The sequence below is a fragment of the Schistocerca americana genome, chromosome 2 (assembly GCF_021461395.2).
Source record: "Schistocerca americana isolate TAMUIC-IGC-003095 chromosome 2, iqSchAmer2.1, whole genome shotgun sequence".
NCBI lineage: Eukaryota > Metazoa > Arthropoda > Insecta > Orthoptera > Acrididae > Schistocerca > Schistocerca americana.
Genome location: NC_060120.1, coordinates 836,451,003 through 836,476,525, shown reverse-complemented (window position 1 = coordinate 836,476,525; position 25,523 = coordinate 836,451,003). Strand labels below are relative to the sequence as shown.

Sequence of the window (25,523 nt, the reverse complement as noted above, 5' to 3'; positions counted from 1 at the left end):
TTCTAGTAAAAGTGTTGTGTTGTCATTACTCCGAGCCTAAGTAATCTTTAATTGTATAATATGCATTTTATTTTAACCACCTTTCTTAACAGATGTATTTTAGTAATCTTTTTTATCTACGTGAGCAGTTTATTATACTATTTTATTTCCAGGTAAAACATTGTTCTTATTTTTTGTTTGTTCTTGTGAGTCCAAACTGGGTGTTGTTTTAAAGATTTTGTGTAGAACTATTAATGAAATACTTAGTAATATTTCCCCGGATATGCACAACAGATTGCTAGATGCATTCACTTGGTGCAATAAGAATACCCAGTATATATATATATATATATATATATATATATATATATATATATTTTTTTTTTTTTTTTTTTTTTAAATAGTTCTGTACCATGAGCCCAACTGTTGCTACTGCTGCTACTACTCTTACGTGGCTATAGTTTAACAATTGTGTCAATGTTATGCATTACGCATATGTGATAATATTTATCTTTTTTTGTTAACAATGGATAAATTCTATAGTTCTTTGCTCTGTGTTGTCAGACAATGACATAATTATGACAATTAGGTTGTTGCAGCAGTTTGGCTTGATTGCCAACTGTGAGCTGCCATGTTTGTGGTGAGATTGAAGTTGACGAGAATCCTGGGTTCTGATACCAGGGATCTCTACATGCGGCAGTGTTGCAATGACAGTATTTCGCAATCCATTAGGCTGGGGACCTTGTTCAAGAGATATAGGTTAGCCATCAGGGAGATTGTTTTACTTATGGTTTTATTTTCCATGCTCTTTAGATTTTCGTGTGCATGAGACAGGAGTAAGTGTGAGCATTGTATAAATGTCAGATTTGTTTTCTTTTTGTAGGGAATTGTGTTCCAAGTTGTGAAGCGTAGGGAAAAGTTGAGTTTGGGAGGAGTTAGTATGGGAAGTGGTGTTCTTGTGTTGGTTTGTGTGTCTGAGAGAGCTGTTATTTCAGAAGAGTGGATATTCAGATTGTGATTTTCAGGTGTAGACTAAGAGGTAACCAGTGAGACTGATGCAAGAATATATTTCTTCTTAGAGGGGTTTGGGAAAAAGGAGGTTTGAGTATTTGGTTATAAATCATAGCATTGAGTTTAAGGATTATGAGACCGGTGCTTGCACAATTACAATGGAGGTTTTTTTGGGGGGTGCGGGGGGGGGGGGGGGGGGGAACTCTTCCAATTTGCTGGTGGAAGAGAGTTTCAGAAAATTATTGAGTATCTCGGGTATCTTTTTTAGTGCAATAGGAAGATTGTATAGGCCAAGGGTTGTGATATGGCGTGTTTGGGTTTAGCGAAGAGGGGGGGGGGGGGGTGGTTGATGGTGTGGTTTGTGTGGTAATGGGTCAGGTTTTGTGTGGGCACAATGGACTTAAGAGTTGCTTTGTTTTGATTTTTGACGACCTCTTTAAAAAAGTAAAAATAAAAAAATATTGTGTTATCAATATAATGGAAGGAAACATTCCACGTGGGAAAAATTATATATAAAAACAAAGATGAGGTGACTTACCGAACAAAAGCGCTGGCAGGTCGATAGATACACAAACAAACACAAACATACACACAAAATTCAAGCTTTCGCAACAAACTGTTGCCTCATCAGGAAAGAGGGAAGGAGAGGGGAAGACGAAAGGAAGTGGGTTTTAAGGGAGAGGGTAAGGAGTCATTCCAATCCCGGGAGCGGAAAGACTTACCTTAGGGGGAAAAAAGGACAGGTATACACTAGCACACACGCACATATCCATCCACACATACAGACACAAGCAGACATATTTAAAGACCATCTGGTCTTTAAATATGTCTGCTTGTGTCTGTATGTGTGGATGGATATGTGCGTGTGTGCTAGTGTATACCTGTCCTTTTTCCCCCTAAGGTAAGTCTTTCCGCTCCCGGGATTGGAATGACTCCTTACCCTCTCCCTTAAAACCCACTTCCTTTCGTCTTCCCCTCTCCTTCCCTCTTTCCTGATGAGGCAACAGTTTGTTGCGAAAGCTTGAATTTTGTGTGTATGTTTGTGTTTGTATGTGTATCTATCGACCTGCCAGCGCTTTTGTTCGGTAAGTTACCTCATCTTTGTTTTTATATATAAAAAATATTGTGTGTTGTTTTTCTTTGTAGGTGTAGTGTTTGGGAGTGATATTGGTGGGTTGATGTTTGTTTATAGGGGAAGGGCATTTGCAGGCTGGTGTTGTTGGGAGGATCTTTTTTTGGATAATGTGTGGTAAAAGGGGAGAGGGCAGGGTGGTGGCCAACATAGGTGTATTTACTAAAGGTTGAAAATACCACTTCAGTTGTAAATTTCTTCTATTATCATTACTGGTTTTGGGCTCTCATAACCCCATCCTCAGATGCCGCTACTGTGTTGTGGCCCCCGAGTGCTGCAGTGGACTTGTACTAGGCGCGCTGTGCTACCTATGTGCGCTTATAGCTATGCTACCTATGTGCGCTCATAGGTAGCGCAGTGCGCCTAGTACACGTCCACCATGGCACTCGGGGGCCACAGCACTGTTACGACATCTGAGGATGGGCTTATGATAGCCCGAAACTGGTCATGACAACAAAAGAAAGCAGTATTTTCAACCTCTAGTATAATGCTCAGTTGCGGATGTTCATCCAACAGGATTGTTTATAGGTGTATTTGTTGGTGGCTTTGGATGGCAAGTAAATTTGTTGTGTTTTATTTTGTTTTTCTTGCATTATTTGTGGTTTGTTTTCATTTTAATTGTTCGAATGAATCTGGGGTTGTGGTTTTCGATTTGTGTGAGAGGATATGGTTTCATTGCTGTGTGTTGATCTCTGTAGGTTATGTGCAACTTGCAATGCAGTATTTTTGTCTTAACTTTTGTTTCAGGTATTAATGGCTTTGTTTGAGCTATAAACATGAAGCGAAATTTATGGTACAGCATTTTGCAGTTGAATGTGTTGGTTTTTTTTTGTGTGGAGGCTTTCATTTGAGCTACATAGGTACAGTGAAAGGTGTGACTTCTGTGGTTTTTGTGTTTGTAACATTGTGTCATATTTTGAGGATTTTTTGTGTTTTGTATTGTGGATGCCATATGTTTTGAGGTGGTGCTGTTTTCCATATTGTTGTGTATTTAGCTTGCTCCTGCCCTGAACACCCTACCACCTACAGTTGTTCCATTAGTTTCATTGTATTGCTGGAGTGAAATATTGTCTTGTCATTTTTATTTTTAGTTGTGTGTGTGTGTGTGTGTGTGTGTGTGTAGTGATGTACTCACCATATCAGATGTGCTGCAAGTAGGGGGTCCGCCATGTTGATGATGTCATGGGTCAAAGCACACCGGTGAAATCAGACACCCCTGTAATGCGATATTGATATTATGTAGGAATAGTATGCCATCTTAAGATATGGGCCACTATGAACTGATGATAGAACCATAAGAGCATAACACGATGATGACTTCCTTTAAGATAGTATCCGGATCACTCCACATCAAGTGGACCAGGTGTCCCTCATTGACCATTTCTGAATCTAATGAAATTTTATGGGAAGGTTCCACAATGTGTTGGACGGTGTGTACAAAGTTTCAGCTCAGTATCTCCTTTGGTTCCATTTTTACAGCCTGTCATACATAGGACTCCCCAGTTTGCACCACATATAAGCATGAAAAAGTGCCAGCTCTGTATAACTTTTTTGAATGGTATTCTTAACTTACTAGTTACTGTTTTTGTATACTTAAAGTTTTTATGATTAATAAGAATAAATTACTGATTAGATTTGTAAATACAGCTGGTGATAGCTTTAATTTTTCAATATGGGCAGAAAATTCATTGTGCGAATTGGAGATCTCATCTTTAAGGCATAAAACATAATTGCATGGATGAATTCAGCCAGAAATTGATAATACAACTCTCAGTGGTGTTGTCTTCTTGTGCATTTTGTACCACAATCTGTGTCCTGCTCTGTCAAAATAATGTTGTTGTTGTTGTCGTTGTTGTCTTCAGTCGGAGACTGGTTTGATGCAGCTCTCCATGCTACTGTATCCTGTACAAGCTTCTTCATCTGACAGTACTTACTGCGACCTACATCCTTCTGAATCTGCTTGGTGTATTCATCTCTTGATCTCCCTCTATGATTTTTACCCCCCACGCTGCCCTCCAATGCTAAATTTGTGATCCCTTGATGCCTCAGAACATGTCCTACCAACCAGTCCCTTCTTCTTGTCAAGTTGTGTCACAAACTCCTCTTCTCCCCAATTCTATTCAATACCTCTTCATTAGTTACGTGATCTACCCAGCTAATCTTCAGCATTCTTCTGCAGCACCACATTTCAAAAGCTTCTATTCTCTTCTTGTCCAAACTATTTATCGTCCATGTTACATTTCCATATATGGCTACACTCCATACAAATGCTTTCAGAAACGGCTTCCTGACACTTAAATCTATACTCGATGTTAACAAATTTCTCTTCACAAACGCTTTCCTTGCTATTGGCAGTCTACATTTTATATCCTCTCTACTTCGACCATCATCAGTTATTTTGCTCCCCAAATAGCAAAACTCCTTTACTACTTTAAGTGTCTCATTTCCTAATTTAATTCCCTCAGCAACACCCGACTTAATTCGACTACATTCCATTTTCCTCGTTTTGCTTTTGTTGATGTTCATCTTATATCCTCCTTTCAAGATACTGTCCATTCCGTTCAACTGCTCTTCCAAGTCCTTTGCTGTCTCTTACAGAATTACAGTGTCATCGGGAACCTCAACGTTTTTATTTCTTCTCCATGGATTTTAATACTTACTCCAAATTTTTCTTTTGTTTCTTTTACTGCTTGCTCATTATAAAGATTGAATAACATTGGGGATAGGCTACAACCCTGTCTCACTCCCTTCCCAACCGCTGCTTCCCTTTCATGCCCCTCGACTCTTATAACTGCCAACTGGTTTCTGTACAAATTTTAAATAGCCTTTCGCTCCCTGTATTTTACCCCTGCCATCTTTAGAATTGGAAAGAGAGTATTCCAGTCAACATTGTCGAAAGCTTTCTCTAAGTCTACAAATGCTAGAAACGTTGAGTTGCCTTTCCTTAATCTATTTTCTAAGATAAGTCGTAGGGTCAGTATTGCCTCACGTGTTCCAACGTTCCACAGAATCATCATCAATCACCTCACCTTACATATTATATCATATCGTCATTCCCAACCTCCTCAGCCCCACAAAACATAGTATCATTATCAACCACTTCAGCCTCATAAATCACGGAATCACCATAAACCTCTTGCCCCAAGCTAAAAGGCATCTGTTGGGGCAACCTTCAGTTTTCCTGATCCTTGCCGCTATCATCTTGTCTCAAATTATGATATTCCTACTCTCTCTCTCTTCCAGGGTCTATTCCTGTTAATTGTTTCTCTGTTTCTGTCTCAATCTCTATCACTCCATTGATTATCTCTTCTATCCCACGATAAATATTTCTGAAGTTATTTTCATCTCGCCTCACATAATTATCCCGATTATTACTCCAATTCCATCAATTTGATTGAGACCTGCTGTTTCTACAGAATTTACTGTCTTGATTTCCATTTTGTTCTAAGGCTCTGTCAAGTTTGCCTGTGTGTTTTAGGAATTCCTCTACAGATTCATCCAGTCCATACACAAGTCCCCATTGCACTCTACATGGAGGTCTCCTTTACAAGATGTCAACCTGAATGAGTTCATCAAATAGTTTGTTTAAATGAATTAGTCCCCTAAGTAGTTTTTTCTCAAAAGGCTTTCATGAATTCCTGCTTGTGTATAAATCAGCCCATTCAAAAATTCACTCTTTGTTCATACTTGCTCTCTTCAATACCAGAATTTGTTTAAAAAACATCTCTCAGATTCATCATGAGTCATTTCAGTATTAATATTTAGGTTTGTTCATAATAGCACCTCCTGATCCAAAATCTTCTTTGCAAATTTGATTTTTAATTTATCAGTCATACCAGTTAAAAAGTTGCCCATACACTAATGTAAAAAATCAACAGGGTGATTTTTACCATAACATGGAAATTTCATAATTGAGATGTTACCCCAAAACCCAACACGATTATTGCTAAAGCTTTTAGCTATAAAATTTTCCTGCAACTCAGTAAATTTCTTGTTGTTATTATTCATTTCACTACTACTTGCATACATATTGGTAGTTACAAGTTTTTCTCCATTAGTTACTTTAGACTCTAACTCCGATACTCTGTTATTACAATGGTCTTCTAATATTTTAAATTTTACTTGTAAGTCTGAGTTGTTGTCCATAATTATATTTTTCGATACATAAGTATCTACTACATTTTTCAGAACAACCTTGATATTGTGTTCGGCATAAGAAATTTCCACATTGAGTTCTGTTTCGATGGTACCAACTTCTGTTTCCATAGACTCTGCTCGGGCATCAACATATTTCCAATCTGTTTCAACCTCATTTTTAACCTTTGTTATCTCCTCTCCATTTTTTGTTATTGTTGTATTACTATCTTCCAATTATGTTGTAAGGTCCTTCAAAATATTGTTTGTTTCAGCAATTTGGCCACCTAAGGTACTAGTTCAAGTATTAGTCATTTCAGTTATACTGCCACCTAAAGTATTAGTTAAAATATTAGAGGTTTCAGCTAATAAGCTTGACAATAATTCAACAATTCCACTGTGTGAACCTGCAGCTTCAGTTTCACCAAAACCAGGGAATAGTAAACAAGCACCCACATTAACACTGCTTATTGCTTCATTGTCACAAATCTGGTCCTGTACTACCTCACTGTTTACTTCAGTTTTACTTTCATTACTGGTAAGGCTGCCGTTTAAACTCAAAACGTTGTCTGCTACCTGTTCCTGATTTTCTACTGGTTCATGTCTTGGTTACTAGTGTTCACCACATTGATAAACAAACACAGTTCTAAATACTTTGAAAGAAAATTTGAGTCTTTCCGCTAAAATCCTTGTCTTCGCCAAAAATTTGTACCAGACAGAAAAAAGATTAATCAATCGAAGTACTTATCTCAGTTGTCCACAATAATGTAGTTCATGCCTTAAACATTTTCCCTCATTTTTGTAGTTATTGCCTCTTTATTCTCCTTTTTCCATCAATATATAATTTTATTTCACTTTTGAAGTTACATATTTATTGTGCAAAATTGATACAAAACTGTAAGAGAACTGATTTATGAAATCTGTCACACCAATGGCTGATTCGCCACTGATTATGTATTTTTCCTACAATTGCATGTTACATCATCTGTTATTACAGAAAGAAAATTAGTGTTAGTTAAAATATTAGAGGTTTCGGCTAATAAGCTTGACAATTCCACTGTGTGAACCTGCAGCTTCAGTTTCACCAAAATCAGGGAATAGTAAACAAGCACCCACATTAGCACTGCCTATTGCTTCTACATCTACTTACATACTCCGCAATCCACCATACGGTGTGTGGCGGAGGGTACCTAGTACCACAACTAGCATCTTGTCTCCCTGTTCCACTCCCAAACAGAACAAGGGAAAAATGACTGCCTATATGCCTCTGTACGAGCCCTAATCTCTCTTATCTTATCTTTGTGGTCTTTCCGTAAAATGTAAGTTGGCGGCTGTAAAATTGTACTGCAGTCAGCCTCAAATGCCGGTTATCTAAATTTCCTCAGTAGCGATTCATGAAAAGGATGCCTCCTTTCCTCTAGACACTCCCACCTAAGTTCCTGAAGCATTTCCGTAACACTCGCATGATGGTCAAACCTACCACTAACAAATCTAGCAGCCCGCCTCTGAATTGCTTCTATGTCCTCCCTCAATCCGACCTGATAGGGATCCCAAATGCTCGAGCAGTACTCAAGAATAGGTCATATTAGTGTTTTGTAAGTGGTCTCCTTTACAGATGAACCACATCTTCCCAAAATTCTACCAATGAACCGAAGACAACTATCCGCCTTCCCCACAACTGCCATTACATGCTTGTCCTATTTCATATCGGTCTGCAATGTTACACCCAAATATTTAATCGACCTGACTGTGTCAAGCACTACACTACTAATGGAGTACTCAAACATTATGGGATTCTTTTTCCTATTCATCTGCATTAATTTACATTTATCTATGTTTAGAGTTAGCTGCCATTCCTTACACCAATCACAAATTCTGTCCAAGTCATCTTGTATCCTCCTACAGTCACTCAATGGTGACACCTCCTCGTACACCACAGAATCATCAGCAAACAGCCGCACATTGCTATCCACCCTATCCAAAAGATCATTTATGTAGATAGAAAACAACAGCGAACCTACCGCACTTCCCTGGGGCACTCCAGATGATACCCTCAACTCTGATGAACACTCACCATCGAGGAAAACGTACTGGGTTCTATTACTTAAGTAGTCTTTGAGCCACTCACATATTTGGGAACCAATCCCATATGCTCATACCTTAGTTAGGAATCTGCAGTGGGGCACGGAGTCAAACACTTCCCGGAAGTCAAGGAATATGGCATCCGTCTGATACCCTTCCTCCATGGTTCGCAAGATATCATGTGGAAAAAGGGCGAGTTGCGTTTCACAGGAGCAATGCTTTCTAAAGCCGTGCTGATGTGTGGACAGCAACTTCTCTGTCTCAAGGAAATTCATTATATTCGAACTGAGAATATGTTTGAGAATCCTGCAACAAACCAATGTTAAGGATATTGGTCTGTAATTTTGAGGATCCGTCCTTCTACTCTTCTTATATACAGGCATCACCTGCACTTTTTTCCAGTTGCTCGGGACTTTATGTTGGGCAAGAGATTCGCGATAAATGCGAGCTAAGTAAGGAGCCAATGCAATAGAGTACTCTGTGTAAAACCGGATTGGAATCCCATCAGGACCTGGCGATTTATTTATTTTCAACTCATTCAGCTGCTTCACAACCCCAGTGATGTCTATCACTATGTCCTCCATATGGGAATCTGTACGAGACTCAACGGCGGTATGTTTGTACGATCCTCCTGCATGAAAGATTTCTCAAATGCTAAATTTAAAAATTCAGCTTTCGCTTTGCTGTCTTCCATTGCAAGGCCAGACTGGTCAGTGAGTGACTGGATGGAAGCCTGTCATTGTCGCAAATCCGGTCCTGTACTACCTCACTGTTTACTTCAGTTTTACTTTCATTACTGGTAATGCTGCTGTTTAAACTCAAAACATTGTCAACTACGTGTTCCTGATTTTCTACTGGTTCATGTCTTGGTTATTAGTGTTCACCACATTTATAAACAAACACAGTTCTAAAGACTTCGAAAGAAAATTTCAGTCTTTCCACTAAAATCCTTGTCTTCACTTAACATTTGTACCAGACAGAAAAAGAGCAATCAATTGAAGTACTTACTTCAGTTGTCCACAAGAACATAGTTCATGCCTTAAACATTTTTCCCTCATTTTTGTAGTTATTGCCTCTTTATTCTCCTTTTTCCATCAATATATAATTTTATTTCACTTTTGCAATTACATATTTATTGTGCAAAATTGATGCAAAACTGTAAGAGAACTGAGCTATGAAATCTATCACACCAATGGTTGATTCGCCACTGATTATGTATTTTTCCAATAATTACATGTTACATCATCTGTTATTACAGAAAGAAAATTTAAGGATTGCAGAAAAAAAAACTTGTTGGTGGTTATAGACTGACATTACAGGGATAAATATTAACTTGCTCCTCCCATACAGTGACACTGAATTTTACTTAGATCTTGGTTTTTAGTATTGAAATTTGTAAAAAATGTTTGCTAACATTGCTTTTCATAAAGTTTCTTGTATCATGAAGATCATTAGTTGGAAAATGTTCCCAACATCTACACATGTTCTTTTCATAAATACTAACAGAAAGCTAGTTTCGTTTCTTATGAAAAGTATTCTGGAACTACAAAATGAAAATTGTTTATGTTTTATGTTCAAGTATTGATTACTAACAGTTTTAATCAGAGCAGAGATGTGATAAAATTAATCATAGTATAATAAATTGAGGTTTAAAATGGTCAAATAAATGAAATGACAATGTGGAAAATTTATATAAGCATGTAAATATGGCAGCTTGACACCGGAGGTCAACACTTCGTGTCACTCTTATCCTATCGATTTTACATTGGTGCATTTCAGCTTCACTGGCAGCTTGTGGAGATTCACCTTTAAAGCTTCAAAGTAGTAAAAGGGACTGAATGGGTTATGTAAGGCAGAAAGTTCAGAAAACACCAGATTCCATCACCGACACTATAGCAGCATCCTTAGTGTGAGCTCCATTGTTGTTGCAGGGACACAAATGGTGAAGTAATGCTGAAAATGTAAGGATATGGACATTTTAATGAATGAACTAAAAATTAAAGTGCATCAATCTAATCATTCAAAAAAAAAAATTCATATAATATCCATGGCTCCTAGCAACTGGTGTACAGAACAAACAGCAAAAGAATTAAGTGTTTCTGCAAGAATGGTGTAGCAGGCAAAGAAACTAAAGATGGAGGCTGTCATCTTTGCAGTACATACGTAAGGAGAGGGAAAAAGACACAATGATAAGATCAGAATTAAAGGCCTCTGGTTCTCAAAGATGATGAATTTTTCCTTGTAGCCCCTGGCAAAAATGATTACATATTGGTAAGGGTGGACAGTAAAAACATTCATAAGCAGAAATGCCTCCTAATTTGTAACTTGAAAGTAATGTTCATAGCCTATTGTAAGCCATATGACAATGAATTGGGATCCTCAACATTTTTAAACTCATGCCAAACAGTGCATTAAAGTTGGCACTGCTGGTACACATTCAGTTTGTATATGTGTAATACATCAAGATGCCAACACCTATCAAGAATGATAGCTACATATATCTAATCATGAAAATGGTGTGTCGTCTGGAATTAAAAGAATACATGCTGCAATGGGATAAAAATAGTCATGGAAAACCTGAGCTGGAAGATTGTTTGGTAAATGTTTTCAATGTATATGAGCCAAAAAAAATTGTAGAATACAAGCAGTGGGCTCCTACTGACAGGGATACACTAGACACGTGCTGTGCAACTGTAGAAGAATTTATACAGGAACTAGTTCTAAAATGCCATGGTATGATAGGCCACCATTTCATTTTAAAACACCAGAGTTCATTTCTGAGGCACCTGAAACAAGATGTTGCATATGATAGAGTGATCATTTTGATGCATTTTGCTGAGAATTATTCAGCTGTTCAAGATACTGTTCAAGAGTTTTACTGGGAGAAAAACCAAGCCACATTACAACCTTTTGTGACTTACTTTGCTGTTAATGACTACAGAATATCAGCATCTCTATTATTAGCTACTGCCTTCATCACGATACTATTGCTGTGCATGCATTGACAATGATGCCGATTAAATATCTGAGGATGATGATATAAGAAATCAGACACATTCACTACTTTAGTGATGGATCTGTTGCCCAATATAAGTATTTCAAGAATTTTATCAGTTTATGTCTGTGTGAAGAGAACTTGGATATCTCTGCTGAGCGGAATTTCTGTGGAACCATCCATGGGAACTATCCTTGTGATGGGCCTGGTGTAGCAGCTAAAAGACTGGCAGTTCATGCTAGTTTCCAGAGGCCATTAGATAATCAAATATTAATGTGTCTTGATCTCTTTAAGTTTTGCAGTGACTGCATTTCAGGCATCATCTCCTACAATGTTACACAGGAAGAAATTGAACAAATCAGAAAGTTTGCCGGAGGCCACACAGTTGCTGGGACAAGATAAAATCATCAGTTCAAGCTCATTGGTTGAAACGAGATCAGAGTTAGTTGAGTATCCAATGATACTGCTGCATTCAGAGTTCTGCATTTAAATCAGATATACGACATTCCACCTGTTTCAACTACAGTGTTACAGTCTGGGCAGTATGTTGCCTGTATATATGACGATGCCCAGTGGCTGGAAAATGCATGTGACGTTTCATTAGAACGAAAAGCTACCTTAGTTAGCTTCATGTGTCCCTGTGGTCCTTCCCATTTCTTCCACTGGTCATCTACTAAAGATGCTTGCTGAATTCCAGAGCAACATGTAATTCGAATGATAAAAGCACCAACAACAAAACTTTCACAATGGCAGTACATTTACTTATAATATGCACAAGGCAGTATTGGCAGTTGATTCAGCCTGAAGTGGAAAAGAATTATTACAGTTGTGTAGTGTCTTTAAAGCTCTTAATTTTCTGGATTGTCACTTGTTTTATTGTTTTTTTATTGTTTATTGTGTTTTTGTTTTACTTTCTGGTTACTTATCAGTGCCACAGTTGAGGTTATACACTGTGTATGCAAAAAATAATTTTGAGTGATGTTTTCAGCCATAGGCAGGCATGAGCCAAAATAAAAAAAAAAAACCACATAGATGCTGAAACTAAGAAAATAGTCTTTCTAGATATAGTAATATAAAAACATTAAAGAACATACAGTTGAGATCTGGTCCTCCACAAATACCCAAAATTTGGCATCAAATTTGCTGGTGCATTATTTTGATAGAGGAGGACAGGGACTATTGTACAAAAAAGCATGAGAAGACAGTGTGGCTGTGTGACATATAACCAATTCTTGCCTTAACCCATCAATCAGATTATGATTTATGGCTGGTTATAGTCACACAGTTAATTGTTTGTCATTTTTGAAAAATTAAAGCTGTCGTCAGATGTATTTAAAACTCTGATCAGTGATCTATTCATATTCAGCTCATAGAATTGTTTAAATATACAAAAGCAGGAGGTTGTGGAAGTTGAGAGTACCTTTCATAATAGTTATCCAAAGTTGGCACTTTGACATGCATCTAGGTGGTATAAACTCAGGATCCCTATCTTTGAGACACTGTAGAAATGGAACCAAAGAACACGTTGAGCTGAAACTTTGTACATATCAATTGAAGGCATTGTGGAACCTACTCAAAAATATTTCATTGTATTCAGATGTAGTCAAGTGGGGTCCGTCTTTAAAACTGGTCCACATGACATGAAGTGACACATTTTTGTGTATTCATTCTGTGTTAACTGACAATCAATGTTCATCACTAAAACTTGGTATTTGTTGCACAGTCCACAGGTTTATTATCTATGCTTAATTTGACAGTTTTCCCTCTTTATGCCAAAGTGCATTTTGTTTGCGTTCTTTATGTGTAATGTTTATTTATTACATACGTCCAATCATAAACATCCTTGAGGGTTTCATTTGCTTTCACTCATAGGGGTTCTGATGTTTTATAAGTGAGAATGATGTTGCTGTCATCAGCAAAGAAAACTTTTTCTCCATGTCTTATACTGCCTCGAAAGTCGTTGATACACATTAAGAACAGGACTGGAACCAGTACATTACCATGTGGGAAGCCTTTTTTTTTTTACCTATTTGTTGTCTGACATCTGCTTTACCAAAATGTATCATCAGCACACTTGAACTATCTCTACCTTTTGCACCCTGTTTTCCAGGTAAGACTCGAATTCATTTGCTATTTGTATTTACCTACTTTGTTTAGAAGTATTTTATGGTCAGTAGTGTCAAAAACCTTGGACAAGTCTAAGAACGTGGTTGTAATGTAGTCATTCTTGTCAAGAGTTTGAAGTACCACATTTTTGAGCTCTGTAATGACAAATATCACATATTTTGAAACAAAACTGTGCTTCATTAGAAATGTTGTATCTATTCATGTAACTCATTAGTTTGTCTTCCATGATTGATTCAGTTGTTTATGAGAATGCAGACAGTAGTAAAATTGGCCTATAGTTTTCAGTACCCTCCACAGTAACTTTCTTTAGAAAGGGCACACCTCATATTTGTTTTATGTACTCTGAACAATATCTTAACTAAAGGACTCATTTATTATGTTTGTTGATGAGGCTTGTCTACACTGTATGCGTGCCTTCAGGACAGAGACTGGAACCTCATCTATACCTGCTGAATTTACACTTTTTAATTTCCATATTGTCTTCCTGACTTCAAGTTCTGTCACAGAGCACATCATCATCATGTTTGCTTTGTAAGTCATTGTTGGTGCTGCAAGTGTTTTAGGAAGACGCTGTTGCAACGTCTCTGCAATGCCAGAGAAATAGCCATTTACAAAATTTTTTAATTTTATGTCATTCTGTACCCATATTTCAATTTCATATAGTTATACTTGTGTCTACCTTTTCCGTTTACATGATTTATGACACTCCATACTACTTCACTTTTATTTTTTTCGTTACATATAATTTTGTCAATGAATGATTTTTTTCAACAAACAGTACCCTCCCGTTTGTCTTTCTGTAGCAGTGATACCAATCTAGAAACTGCAGATTAATGTAATGCTTTTGCAAAGACCTGAGAAATTTAAGCATTTGGAAGAACTTGCTGTTACCTGCAGTTATCCATCTATTTTTATTAGCTCTTAGTGTAGAAGTGGCTACTTTTGGAAACACGTCTGCAAAAATTAATTTAAATATTGTTTTCCATATACACTTCATACAAGCTTAGAATTCCAGCACCCTAGAAAAACTATGTGCATTATGTGATCAAAAGTATCCGAACACCTGGCTGAAAATGCCTTACAAGTTCTTGGCGCCCTCTGTTGGTAATGCTGGAATTCCATATGGTGTTGGCCCAACTTTAGCCTTGATGATAGCTTCCACTCTCACAGGCATATGTTCAATCATGTGCTGGAAGATTTCTTGGGGAATGGCAGCCCATCCTTCACGGACTGCTGGACTGAGGAGAGGTATCGATGTCAGTTGAAGAGGCCTGGCACGAGCAGCCACTCGGCCATGAAATCCAAGTTTTCTCACCTCTCACCTAACTGTCATAGTACTTGCAGTGGATCCTGATGCAGTTTGGAATGCCTGTGTGATGGTCTGGATAGATGTCTACGTTATGACCCTCTTCAACTGTCGGCAGTCTCTGTCCGTCAACAGACGAGATCGGCCCATACGCTTTTGTGCTGTATATGTTCCTTCACATTTCCACTTCACTACCGCATCAGAAACAGTAGATGTAGGGATGTTTAGGAGTGTGTAAATCTCGCGTATAGGTGTATGACACAAGTTACACCCAATCACCTGAGTTCCATGGAGTGCACCATTCTGCTCACTCACGATGTCTAATGACCACTGAGTTTGCTGATATGGAGTATCTGGCAGTAGGTGGCAGCACAATGCACCTAATATGAAAAACATATGTTTTTGGGGGTGTCCAGATATTTTTGATCAAATGTATTTTACATTCAGAGGAGTTCCTTTTTAGGCCTGCAGTTTTGTTTGTCTTTACCTTTATTATCTGACAGTAACATTCAGAGAGGCCAATTTTTTTTTATACATCTCAAGTTTCCTTGTTGATACCTGTAAGTACATATTCTAAGACTTAAGCTGAACTTTTTGATATCCTAGTTGCAGGATTTACTATTTGCGCCATGCCAAAAGTGTTCAGAATGTTAGGAAGTTATTACTAATTTCAGCCTGCCCGCATTGCCAGTTGGTGAGCAGTGCATGCACAAAATGATTAACTACTTTTGAATATCTAGCTTTGTCGAATGGCTGACAGTTCTAAATGATTATCAGTGCTAGTTGTAATTAGTTCTTAATTAGCTTTAGAATGTCTGTGAGCTCCAGCAACAACTTGGACACAGTCCTTATGATAATATTAATATATTGTGTATATCATTGTCTCTATACCAGTTCTATACAATGCATAGCACCATTCTGTTCAAAGACTGTAATTGCACTTCAAGATGGTGTACTTTATTTTTAAGAGACTGCACATTTTGATGAAGAAGAGATAATTCTGAGCAAATTTATGTGATGTTTGTCCACCCTGGTCTGGTGCATTCTATCTTTTGTGTACTCAATGAAGAACTCTATAAACTCATTGACATGCATTTAAGGGAGGGGAGCCTGTCATCATGATTTGTCCTGAGAAAGACTAGTCCTCATACCCTTGATAACAGGTATTTGATTGTGTGTGGCCCCATGCCCATATGCTATATTCTTACTAATAAAATCCACAAACTCCATTTCCCAGCCCTGTTGAAGAACAGACTATGCCTTGTGTAGCCCCATCTCCTGATAATCCCCACCAGCAGCAGTGTAGTGTGCCCCCAATCACCAGTGATCAGTGCCATCTCCAGCTCCACATTGGTAAATTGTGCAGTACCGCAAATATGCAGTGGATCTTGCCACAGGAACAGCTCAACCATGTCAACCGTGCTCACATTGGTGCCACCAGTTAGGGAAGCTTTCTTCCTCAGATCAACACCTATGTTGTATGCCCTGTCCCTATCCAAGTTGTTCCCTGTCCCACCCATTATCATTAGCTGATCATCTTTCATGAAATCGTACATAAAGGCCACAAATTGTCAACCACCTGATTTAGCTTTTTAGTTAGCGTGAGAATGCTGATGACCCTATATTCTTCCTCTAACTTCTCCTGTAATTGAGGAATTGCACAATTGCATCTCTGCCATGACTGCTACCTAGTCTCAGTGCTCTCTTCATCCTTAGATTAGGCATACTCCGTATTTACTTCAGGCAGGGGTATTACCTTCATAGTCTCGGGTGTTATTGAATTTATCATATGTTAAAATTCAGGAGTAAGTAAGAAACACATATTTTTTTGTTTTCTCCAAAAAAATTCCTGCCCCCCAGATACAGGCCTCCAAAGATTACACTGCGAACACCATTTCGAAGATGCAAATTTCGGAAAAAAATTTAAAGTTCTGTATCTCTAACAGTTCTAGATATTTTGTTTGAGCTTTTTATTTTAAAGATAATTGCTTTATGATTACAATGGTATCCTCCATTTGGACATATCTGTCAAAGTTCTTTTACTGTTGCCTTTTGAATTTTTTTGTCTCTGTTGCAGTTATTTTTTATCACTTTCTTTGTTGCAGTTATTTCTTTTCACTTTCCTTGTTGTAGGTATTTATTGCAATTCGTTGTAGTTCCTTGTCAGTTTCTTTGTTGTGGTTGTTCATTGTAGGTTTCTGTATTGTAGTTGCTCTTTACTGAAGAGGCTTCTAAGAAATCTGAGGCCATCCAGTGAGTTATGTGTTTTCGCGAGGAATTTGCCAGTTGATACAGTTGCAGTGTGTTTTGTGAAAAGGACTGTTTGAAATATCTGAAATATCTTCTGACAGGGGCCACAGGAGAGAGTAGTGTGCTGACTATTTGCATATCCATAAAAGAGTGGTATATAAGACAAACAAAAAAACAGACTTTTTTCAGGTTGGGAATAAGTGTTCAAAAGTGAAGATGTTTCCAGTGACAACTTTTTGTGTTCTAAACCTAACCTAACCTTTGGTGCAGGTGATGCAGATTTTGCGTCAATAGAGGAAGAATTAAATACCCATAATCAGTCAACTACAGAGGTAGATGTTAGTCCTGTTAAGAAACCGTGGTCAGTGAAGTCATAAGCTCTAGGCATCAAGAAAGAAAATGAACCAAAGCACTCTTGCACCTCTTGCCAGGAATTTTTCACAAATAACAATTCAGCCGTTGAATATTGTGCATCCTACAGTGAAAAGGTGCAAGTTTTAACTATTATTCCAGAGACATTTTCAAAGAAAACAATTTTGAACCATGTTCCATCAGTATCAAAGTACATGGTAGACAAACCAAGAAATGTGAGGTCTGTAAAAGGAGTCTTTACTATTATGGTCATCCTGCAGAAGCAGCTCAAGTTGAAATAGTGCATTCATTTTATCTGGCAGATAAATGGGACTGTTCTCACCATAGTGCCAACAAAAAAGACACTATAACTGTAATAGTTGAAGGTCAAAACGTTGTGAAAGTGAAAAGGTCATGAATCGCAGTATCAATGAAATTTTTGCAATTTATAAGAGCAACTATACAACTTCACAAAATTTTATGCACTACGGGTAAGTGGGTAGCTCCAAACCCACCTAGAGATGTCTGTTTATGTGTGTACTGTGCGAATTTTGAACTTTGTGTGGTAACTCTGGAGAACTTACTGGAACACGTGACATATGACACCTTGGTTGGGCATGTGAAGTCATTAGTAGTCTGTGATGTAAAAATGAGAGACTTCTTTGTTTCAAGAATGTAGTGACTGCCCTGGAAATGGAGGACTGTCTTTACAGGCACTTGGCCTGGAAGATGTAGCAGCTAACTCTGCAGAAATTCCATATGTGACATGGGAGGAAAATAAACTAATTAAGAAAACTGTTGCCTTTGACAGTTTCATTGATGAACTTGGTAAATGGTCAGTGAAAGCAGTAACACACTAGCATCTGAAGAAATTGCAGCAACACATTGCAAAAGTCAAAGGGTGTGTACAGGCTGGAGAACTATGTTTAGTGCTTCACTGTGATTTTACTGAGAACTAGTTTGTAATTCTCCCACAAGAAGTACAAGGATATCATTGGAGTATATTAATAATGGCGTGTGATGAGGGCCTCCCGTCGGGTAGACCGCTTGCCTGGTGCAAGTCTTTCGATTTGACGCCACTTCGGCGACTTGTGCGTCGATGGAGATGAAATGATGATGATTAGGACACAACACAACACCCAATCCCTGAGCAGAGAAAATCTCCGACCCAGCTGGGAATCGAACCCGGGCCCTTAGGATTGACAGTCTATCGCGCTGACCACTCAGCTACCGGGGGCGGACATCATTGGAGTAATGAACATGTTTCAATTTTTACAGGAGTGGTATATTTTCAAAACAATACCACAAGTATTGCAGTTATAAGTGATGACACAGGACATGACTCGGCACATGCTTTGCTAGCAATGCCCAAAATTCTTCAACTGCAAACAGGGGCAGGCAAGGTCATCATTATTTCTGATGGTGCTCCTAGTCATTTTAAAAATCATTACCAGCTGTTTGATTTGAGTAAGTTGCTTCTGCCGACTGAGAGGGTATACAGTGTTACCGGTCACAGGAAGGGGCCTTGTGATGTTGTAGGAGGCTTGCTGAAGTACCATGCTACAAAACATAATCTTTCCGAACCAAATACAGCTGCAATTCAGAGTGCTGAGGATTTTACGAGAGTCATGAAATCTTACACATTCAAAGCCCTCCATCTTTTGTCCAAAGAGGAAATTGAAGTATTCCATGACCAGCTGCTGGATATAGGTTTCCAGCCGAAGAACAGCAACAATGCCATCAGTGCTCACTTCCTGTTCACAATGTTTTGAAGATTGTAAGTGCTCCAGTTCCTATTGGTTCAACAGGAAGACATCACTCTATATCAAAGGAAGATACTGAAGCAGTGGAACACATTTTTAGTTCATTGACTGGCTAATTTCAGTACAAAACAGAGCGCACAGAAGTTGTATAAATTGAAACCTTTAAGTTTTTGGACCTTTCATATACATTTTGGAACCATTTAAAATGCTTGAAAAATGAGTCTTTCTCATCTTTCAAAACTAAAATTATGTTAAATAAGGCTAGGTTTTGATTTTTATGAGCCTTTAATGTGATAATGTGGTAAGAAAACAGGTTTGATGCATGGAAAAAATTTCAATTGTTTATAAAACCTGTTCAACCTAAAATTGGAAGCTCTCCTTTTCAGGGAATGTAGAGCTAATTGGTACTACTCAACTGAAAAGAAAAAAATCAAAATTTTTTGGATTGGCATTTTTGAAAAAAAAAAATTTCCCACAAATTATAAAAAAAGTTCAGAAATTGTAGTAAAAGAATTTTGACAGATAAGTCCAAATGAAGGATTTCTTTGCAATCCTAAAGCAATTATCTTTCAATTTAAAAAACCAACAAAATATCTAGAATTTTAAATTTTTTTCCAAAATTCGCATCTTCAAAATGGTATGTGCAGTGTCATCTTTGGAAGGCTATATCTCGGTGCAGAAATTTTTTTGGAGAGAACAAAAAAACGCTTACTTAGTCTTTCATTTTTACATATGCTAAATTCAATAACATCCGAGACTATAAAGGTAAGATTTTTTCGAGCCTGCCTGAATTGATATGGGCTATGCCATTAGTGGTAGTCCTAGCCTCTCTGATAATGAGCAGAGTCTGCCCCTGCACATTTCCTACTACTACAGGCTCTACTCCACCTTAACTCGGGCAGCTGGTGTGCATGAAGGGCACAGGTCTTTCTTCCCTGCTCCTCTATTAATCTTTTCCTGCTACCTATAATGCAGTTCCAAGAGAAGGCCTCAGTGACTTCCTCAGAGTTTTCCCCACTTTGCCCCCCCCCCCCCTCCCCCTCTCCCAGTGAAACCAGTTTTCACTTGCAGTCAAATAAAATATCTATAGCAAGGGTAAAAGGAACCCTAAATATATGAAAGTAAAAGAATATTCTGAGGCTTATTATGTTTGTTTGTCTATAAAGGACTGTAATCTCCCAGTAATGTGTTAATTTCACTACTATGAATGTGAGCTCTTTAACATCAGACATGCATGCACTATGTGATCAAAAATATCCAGACACCTGGCTGAAAACAAGTTCATGGCACCTACACAACCACACCATAACACCACCACCACCTCCTAATTTTACTGTTGGCACTACACATACTGGCAGATGACATTCACCAGGCATTAGCCATACCCACACCCTGCCATTGGATCGCCACATTGTGTACCGTGATTTGTCACTTCACACAACATTTTTCCACTGTTCAATCATCCAGTGTTTATGCTCCTTACACAAAACGAGGCATTGTTTGGCATTTACTGGCATGATGTGTGGCTTATGAGCAGCCGCTCGACCATGAAATACAAGTTTTCTCATCTCCCACCTAACTGTCATAGTACTTGCTGTAGATCCTGATGCAGTTTGGAATTCCTGTGTGATGGTCTGGATAGATGTCTGCATATTACACATTATGACCCTCTTCACTTCACTATCACATTGGAAACAGTGGACCTAGGGATGTTTAGGAGTGTGGAAATCTTGTGTACAGATGTATGACACAAGTGACACCCAATCACCTGACCTCGTTCGAAGTCCATAAGTTCTGCAGAGCATCCCATTCTGCTCTCTTACAATGTCTAATGACTACTGAGGCCGCTGATATGGAGTACATGCCAGCAGGTGGCGGCACAAATACACGTAATATGAAACACATATGTTTCAGGGGTGTCCGAATACTTTTGATCACATAATGTACAAAAACAAAGCATTAGACTGAAATCACACTTAATAGAAATTCAAAACAACACTACATGTTTCCTAAACACAATCCAGAGATGTCAAGTCTTCACTTGTGTGACAAGAGAAAGGGCAGTAGCACAGCTATTCACAGTAAGGTATGTGTGAAATACATGTGGGTATACCAGTTCATTATGAGCATGAGTTCAGTATGCAAACAAAAATCACACCTAGATAACAACTATTGGAAATGAAGTGTACAGGCAAATCTTCTAATAATAACCACTGAAAAGGTATTCAAAAGACCAAAAATGTGATCAAAATTTCTGTTTTGACAGATAATAAAATAACACTTGTCAGTCAGTACCCTCCTGTGCATGCACACAGCGTATGGCATCTTGAACCATGGCAAGGTTATAGAAAATAACCGTAAAATAATTTGCCATATTTTGTTCTGCCAGAAATAAGTTTGAGAGATCATATATTGTCATCTTGTAAAATGAAGTTTTCTTCATATTTCGTCCATACTTGCGCAATATTGCTATCACATAACTAGCAATCTTCATCTGGTGTTCCCTGAGGCTGAGTCCTTTGTGGAACAGGTCCAGTATTTATGTCTATGTGGGGCTAGGCACTTTGTCATCAGTTCACCGCTTGTCAGGTACAAGCTGATCAATAGCAGCAACTGTAGTATTTTCTACCCATATCTGTTCTGGTTGCGGTGTGTATACTTTTTGGCTGTTATCAGTTAATAATGTTGTCATCTGACATTCTCTTCCACCTCCAAGCTGTACTGGGTGTTCAGTCTTCTGACTGCCATCATTTAAGCTTTCCTGTGGACTATGCTGTTGTATTATCTTAGCTGGCCACATTAGGTGCTTCACCCAAGGTATGCTCCCTCTGGGGGCAGCTGTTGGATAATTTTCTGGCTGTTGGCATACAGATTGTTGTTCATTTTTGAAATGGCCATTCTCAGGTACTTGACTTGCTGTCTGAAGTACCACCATCTGTGCTCCCTGTGACCGTTGAGTTGGGTTATTTTCTTTGTCATTGTTGCCAAAGTTATTCCCCTGGAATTTGGATGTTGCCTTCATTGTGTCTTTAGGAGATGGAGATTTGAGATGAGGCACTTGTATAGGCCATGGATCAACAAAAATGTTTTTTTCGCGTATGTGGATGACACATTTGTTATTAGGCACCAAGGCAGGACAAAGCTTGTTGTTTTCCTGTGAAACACCTGCTCACACTACCCTAACATAAAATTCACAATAGAAATGAAGAAGAAGGGGCAACTCCCATTCCTAGATGTTCTCGTCCAGAGGAAGGGACATGGCAGTTTAGGTCATAGTATTTACCAGATACCAACTCACAATGATAGGTGCCCGCAAGCTGGTAGTAGCCACCAGCTGACACAGAAAAACAGTGTACTCAAAACTCTGGTTCATTGGGCATGAACTCTTTTTGGATCCAGACAACTTGGTGTGACAATAGAAGACCTGTAGTATGTGTTCTACAGAAATGGATATTCTTGCAGAGGTATTCAGAAGGCATCGTGCACTGCTTTTCCGCCAGAAGGGTCAGTAAAAGTACAAGAAGCAGCAAAGGAGGTCAGTTTTCTGCCATGTGCCAGACTAATACCTGTCAAAATCAGCAGAATTCTTCTCAGCTATAAAAGCCAAGAGTGTTCTGTGTCCACTAACCCAGATTAAGGCTGTGTTATGGAGAGTAAAGTATGATCTGGGCCTACAGAAACTGGGCATTTACCACATACCGTGTCAATGTGGTATTTTGTACATTGGCCAGACCAGCAACATCCTTGACATCAGGTGTAAGGAGCACCAACGGCACACCTGACCCAAAAAGCCTCCAAGTCAGCTATAGTGGAACATTGTTTGGAACTAAATCATTTGATGAATTACGATTACATCAAGATTCTGACACAGACGCCCAGATACTTATATAGTCTTATTAGATAATCCATCGATTAAATGCCACACAGTATCTTATCAACTGTGACACGGGATATCAACTTCGCTCCACCAGGAATCTGGCATTCGCTCTTCTAAAGACGCAATGGAGGCAACATCCAAACTCCGGGGGAAATAACTTTGGAAATGGCGTCAGAGCAAATAATCCAGCACAACCATGACAGGGCGCACAGATGTTGGTACTTCAGACAGAAAATAAAGTACCTGAGAATAGTCATTTTGAGAACAAACAGCACTTTGGACACCAGCGGCCAGAAAATCATCCAAAAGCTGCCCTTAGTGGACACAGACCTAGGACGGAGTACCTGACATGGCAGGCTATGGCAATAGGACAGCATAGCCCACAGGAAAGCTTAAATGATGGCAACCAGAAGATTGAACACCTTGTACAACTTGGAGATGGAACAGAACATCAAATGACAAAATTACTAAATGACCACAGCTAAAATGTAAGTGCACAGTGTTCGGAACAGCTATGGCTAGAAAACACTGTGGTTGCTGCTATTGACTGGTGTGCTTCAGACAGAGCACCTGGTGCAGCACTGGCCAATGACGGAGTCCCTAGATCCACATACACATAAATACAGGACCCATTCCACATTGGATTCAGCCTCAGGCAGCAATCAAAATATCGTGCAAGTATGGTGTGAATTACAGGCAGGAAGCCCAATTTTCCAAGATGACACTGCTTCTCTGGGAAAGCCTGAAGACCTAGATCATATATTGCTTTTTCTATAGAAAATCCTTTACAGAAACCAAACAGGGTAGTTTTTAAAATTTTGGTGGAAGAATGGCCCAGTATTGTCGTATAACTGTACTGTCAACTTCTAAAGGCTATGTTGCTTCAAACTGTTATTCTTTATTTCTACAACTGCATGTATATTGAGCAAGCCAATGCACAGTGTATGATAGAAGGAACTTTGTTCCTACATTACTGACTTTCTGCTGTATTCCCTTCACATATTGACCAAAAGGATGAATGACACAAGAAGATTTTGTATGTACCCTAATCTCTCTAACCTTGTTCTCATGTTCACTATGTGAAATTTAAAATAGCTGCACTGTATTTTTGATTACAGGTTCTCTAAATTTACCCCACACAATTTTATGAAAACTACATCATCTTTCTTCTTACAGATTTAAGTACTCCGAGGATTTCTGTTGCGTTTTGATATTGTGAGAAGGAAAGTTGCTGCTCACCATATAGCGAGATGCTGCGTTGCAGATAGGCACAACAAAAAGATTTTCACACTTAAAACTTTCGGCCAGTGGCCTTTGTCAACACACACACACACACACACACACACACACACACAACTGCAGTCTCATGCAGCTGAAACCACACTGTGAACAGCAGCACCAGTGCATGATGGGAGTGGCTACTGGGTGGGGGAAAGAAGTAGGCTGGGTTGGGGAGGGGGAGGGATAGTGTGGTTGGGATGGCGGACAGTGAAGTGCTATAGGTTGGACAGTGGGCTGGGAAGAGGTTGGGGGGGAGGGGGGTGAAAGTACTGGTTTTACACAAAACCGTCTGGAAGAAGCCCATAATCATAACAGTTTATATATATATAAATCCGGCTTTCAGTTTTTCTCCATGTAGAGTCACAGTTCACCTGGTAGGTCGTCTGGATCTGGAGTTTTCCATGGTCTAAATTCTTTCAGTTCTACTTCAGATTTGATTTTCATTATTGAAGTACTAACTTCATATACATGCGCAGTGGTTTTTTTTTCCATTGCGTTCTTCTTCCATGCGAACATCTTTTTTCTTATAGATTTTTTTACAATATTATTTCCATCAGTTAGCTAGTTCATCTGTAATTACTAATAGGTTTTCTTGTTTATCTGTTACTTAACCCTGTCTTGAACTGTAATATTTTAATATTTCTGTGTGCCTTTCTTGCTTACTCCATTTAGGTTTTCTTGTTTATCTATTACTTAGCCCTGTCTTGAACTGTAATATTTTAATATTTCTATGTGCCTTTCTTGCTTACTCCATTTTTTAATATCTGTTATTGTATCTTTATGTGTAACATATACATGTATCTATTGTTCCTTAACATTTCTACTTTTTTGTGTGAAGGTATTCTTTATGAATCTATATCGCTCTTGACCTTCTGTTGTATTTCTTTTTCTACATTTATGGCTCTGTAGAGTCAAACTTATTATATTGTCTCCCATAGTTTTCTCTGTTCAAATCATTTTTCCTCAGTATTTCATCTGCTGTTCTTGCTACAGTTTCTTTCACCTTATTTTACAGTGTTAAGTATTACTACTATAGGTTCAGATATTGGCTCTTATTGTGTATTCTCATTTTATTGCTTTTTCTCTTATTTTTTTCAGTATTGTATCTTTCTACATTAATATTATGCTTTCTTTAAAATCTTAAATGTTTGAAAAGATTGGCACATGAACACTAAATATACACACATCAATAAAAGTTTTGCATCACCCCGGTTCCCAGAATTCCTGAAGATAGA

The 25,523-nt window shown here is 38.4% G+C and overlaps 1 protein-coding gene across 1 annotated transcript in view; it reads left to right on the top strand.

Annotated features, from left to right (window-relative positions):
• The window catches only part of LOC124595554 (BRCA2-interacting transcriptional repressor EMSY-like), a 324,488-nt gene that overhangs the window by 2,959 nt on the left and 296,006 nt on the right, over positions 1-25,523 (top strand). The window contains exon 2 of the mRNA XM_047134334.1: positions 2,870-2,982. Within this exon, the coding sequence (XP_046990290.1) occupies positions 2,936-2,982 (47 nt within the window). The 5' untranslated portion in view covers positions 2,870-2,935. The remainder of the gene's footprint in view (positions 1-2,869; positions 2,983-25,523) is intronic.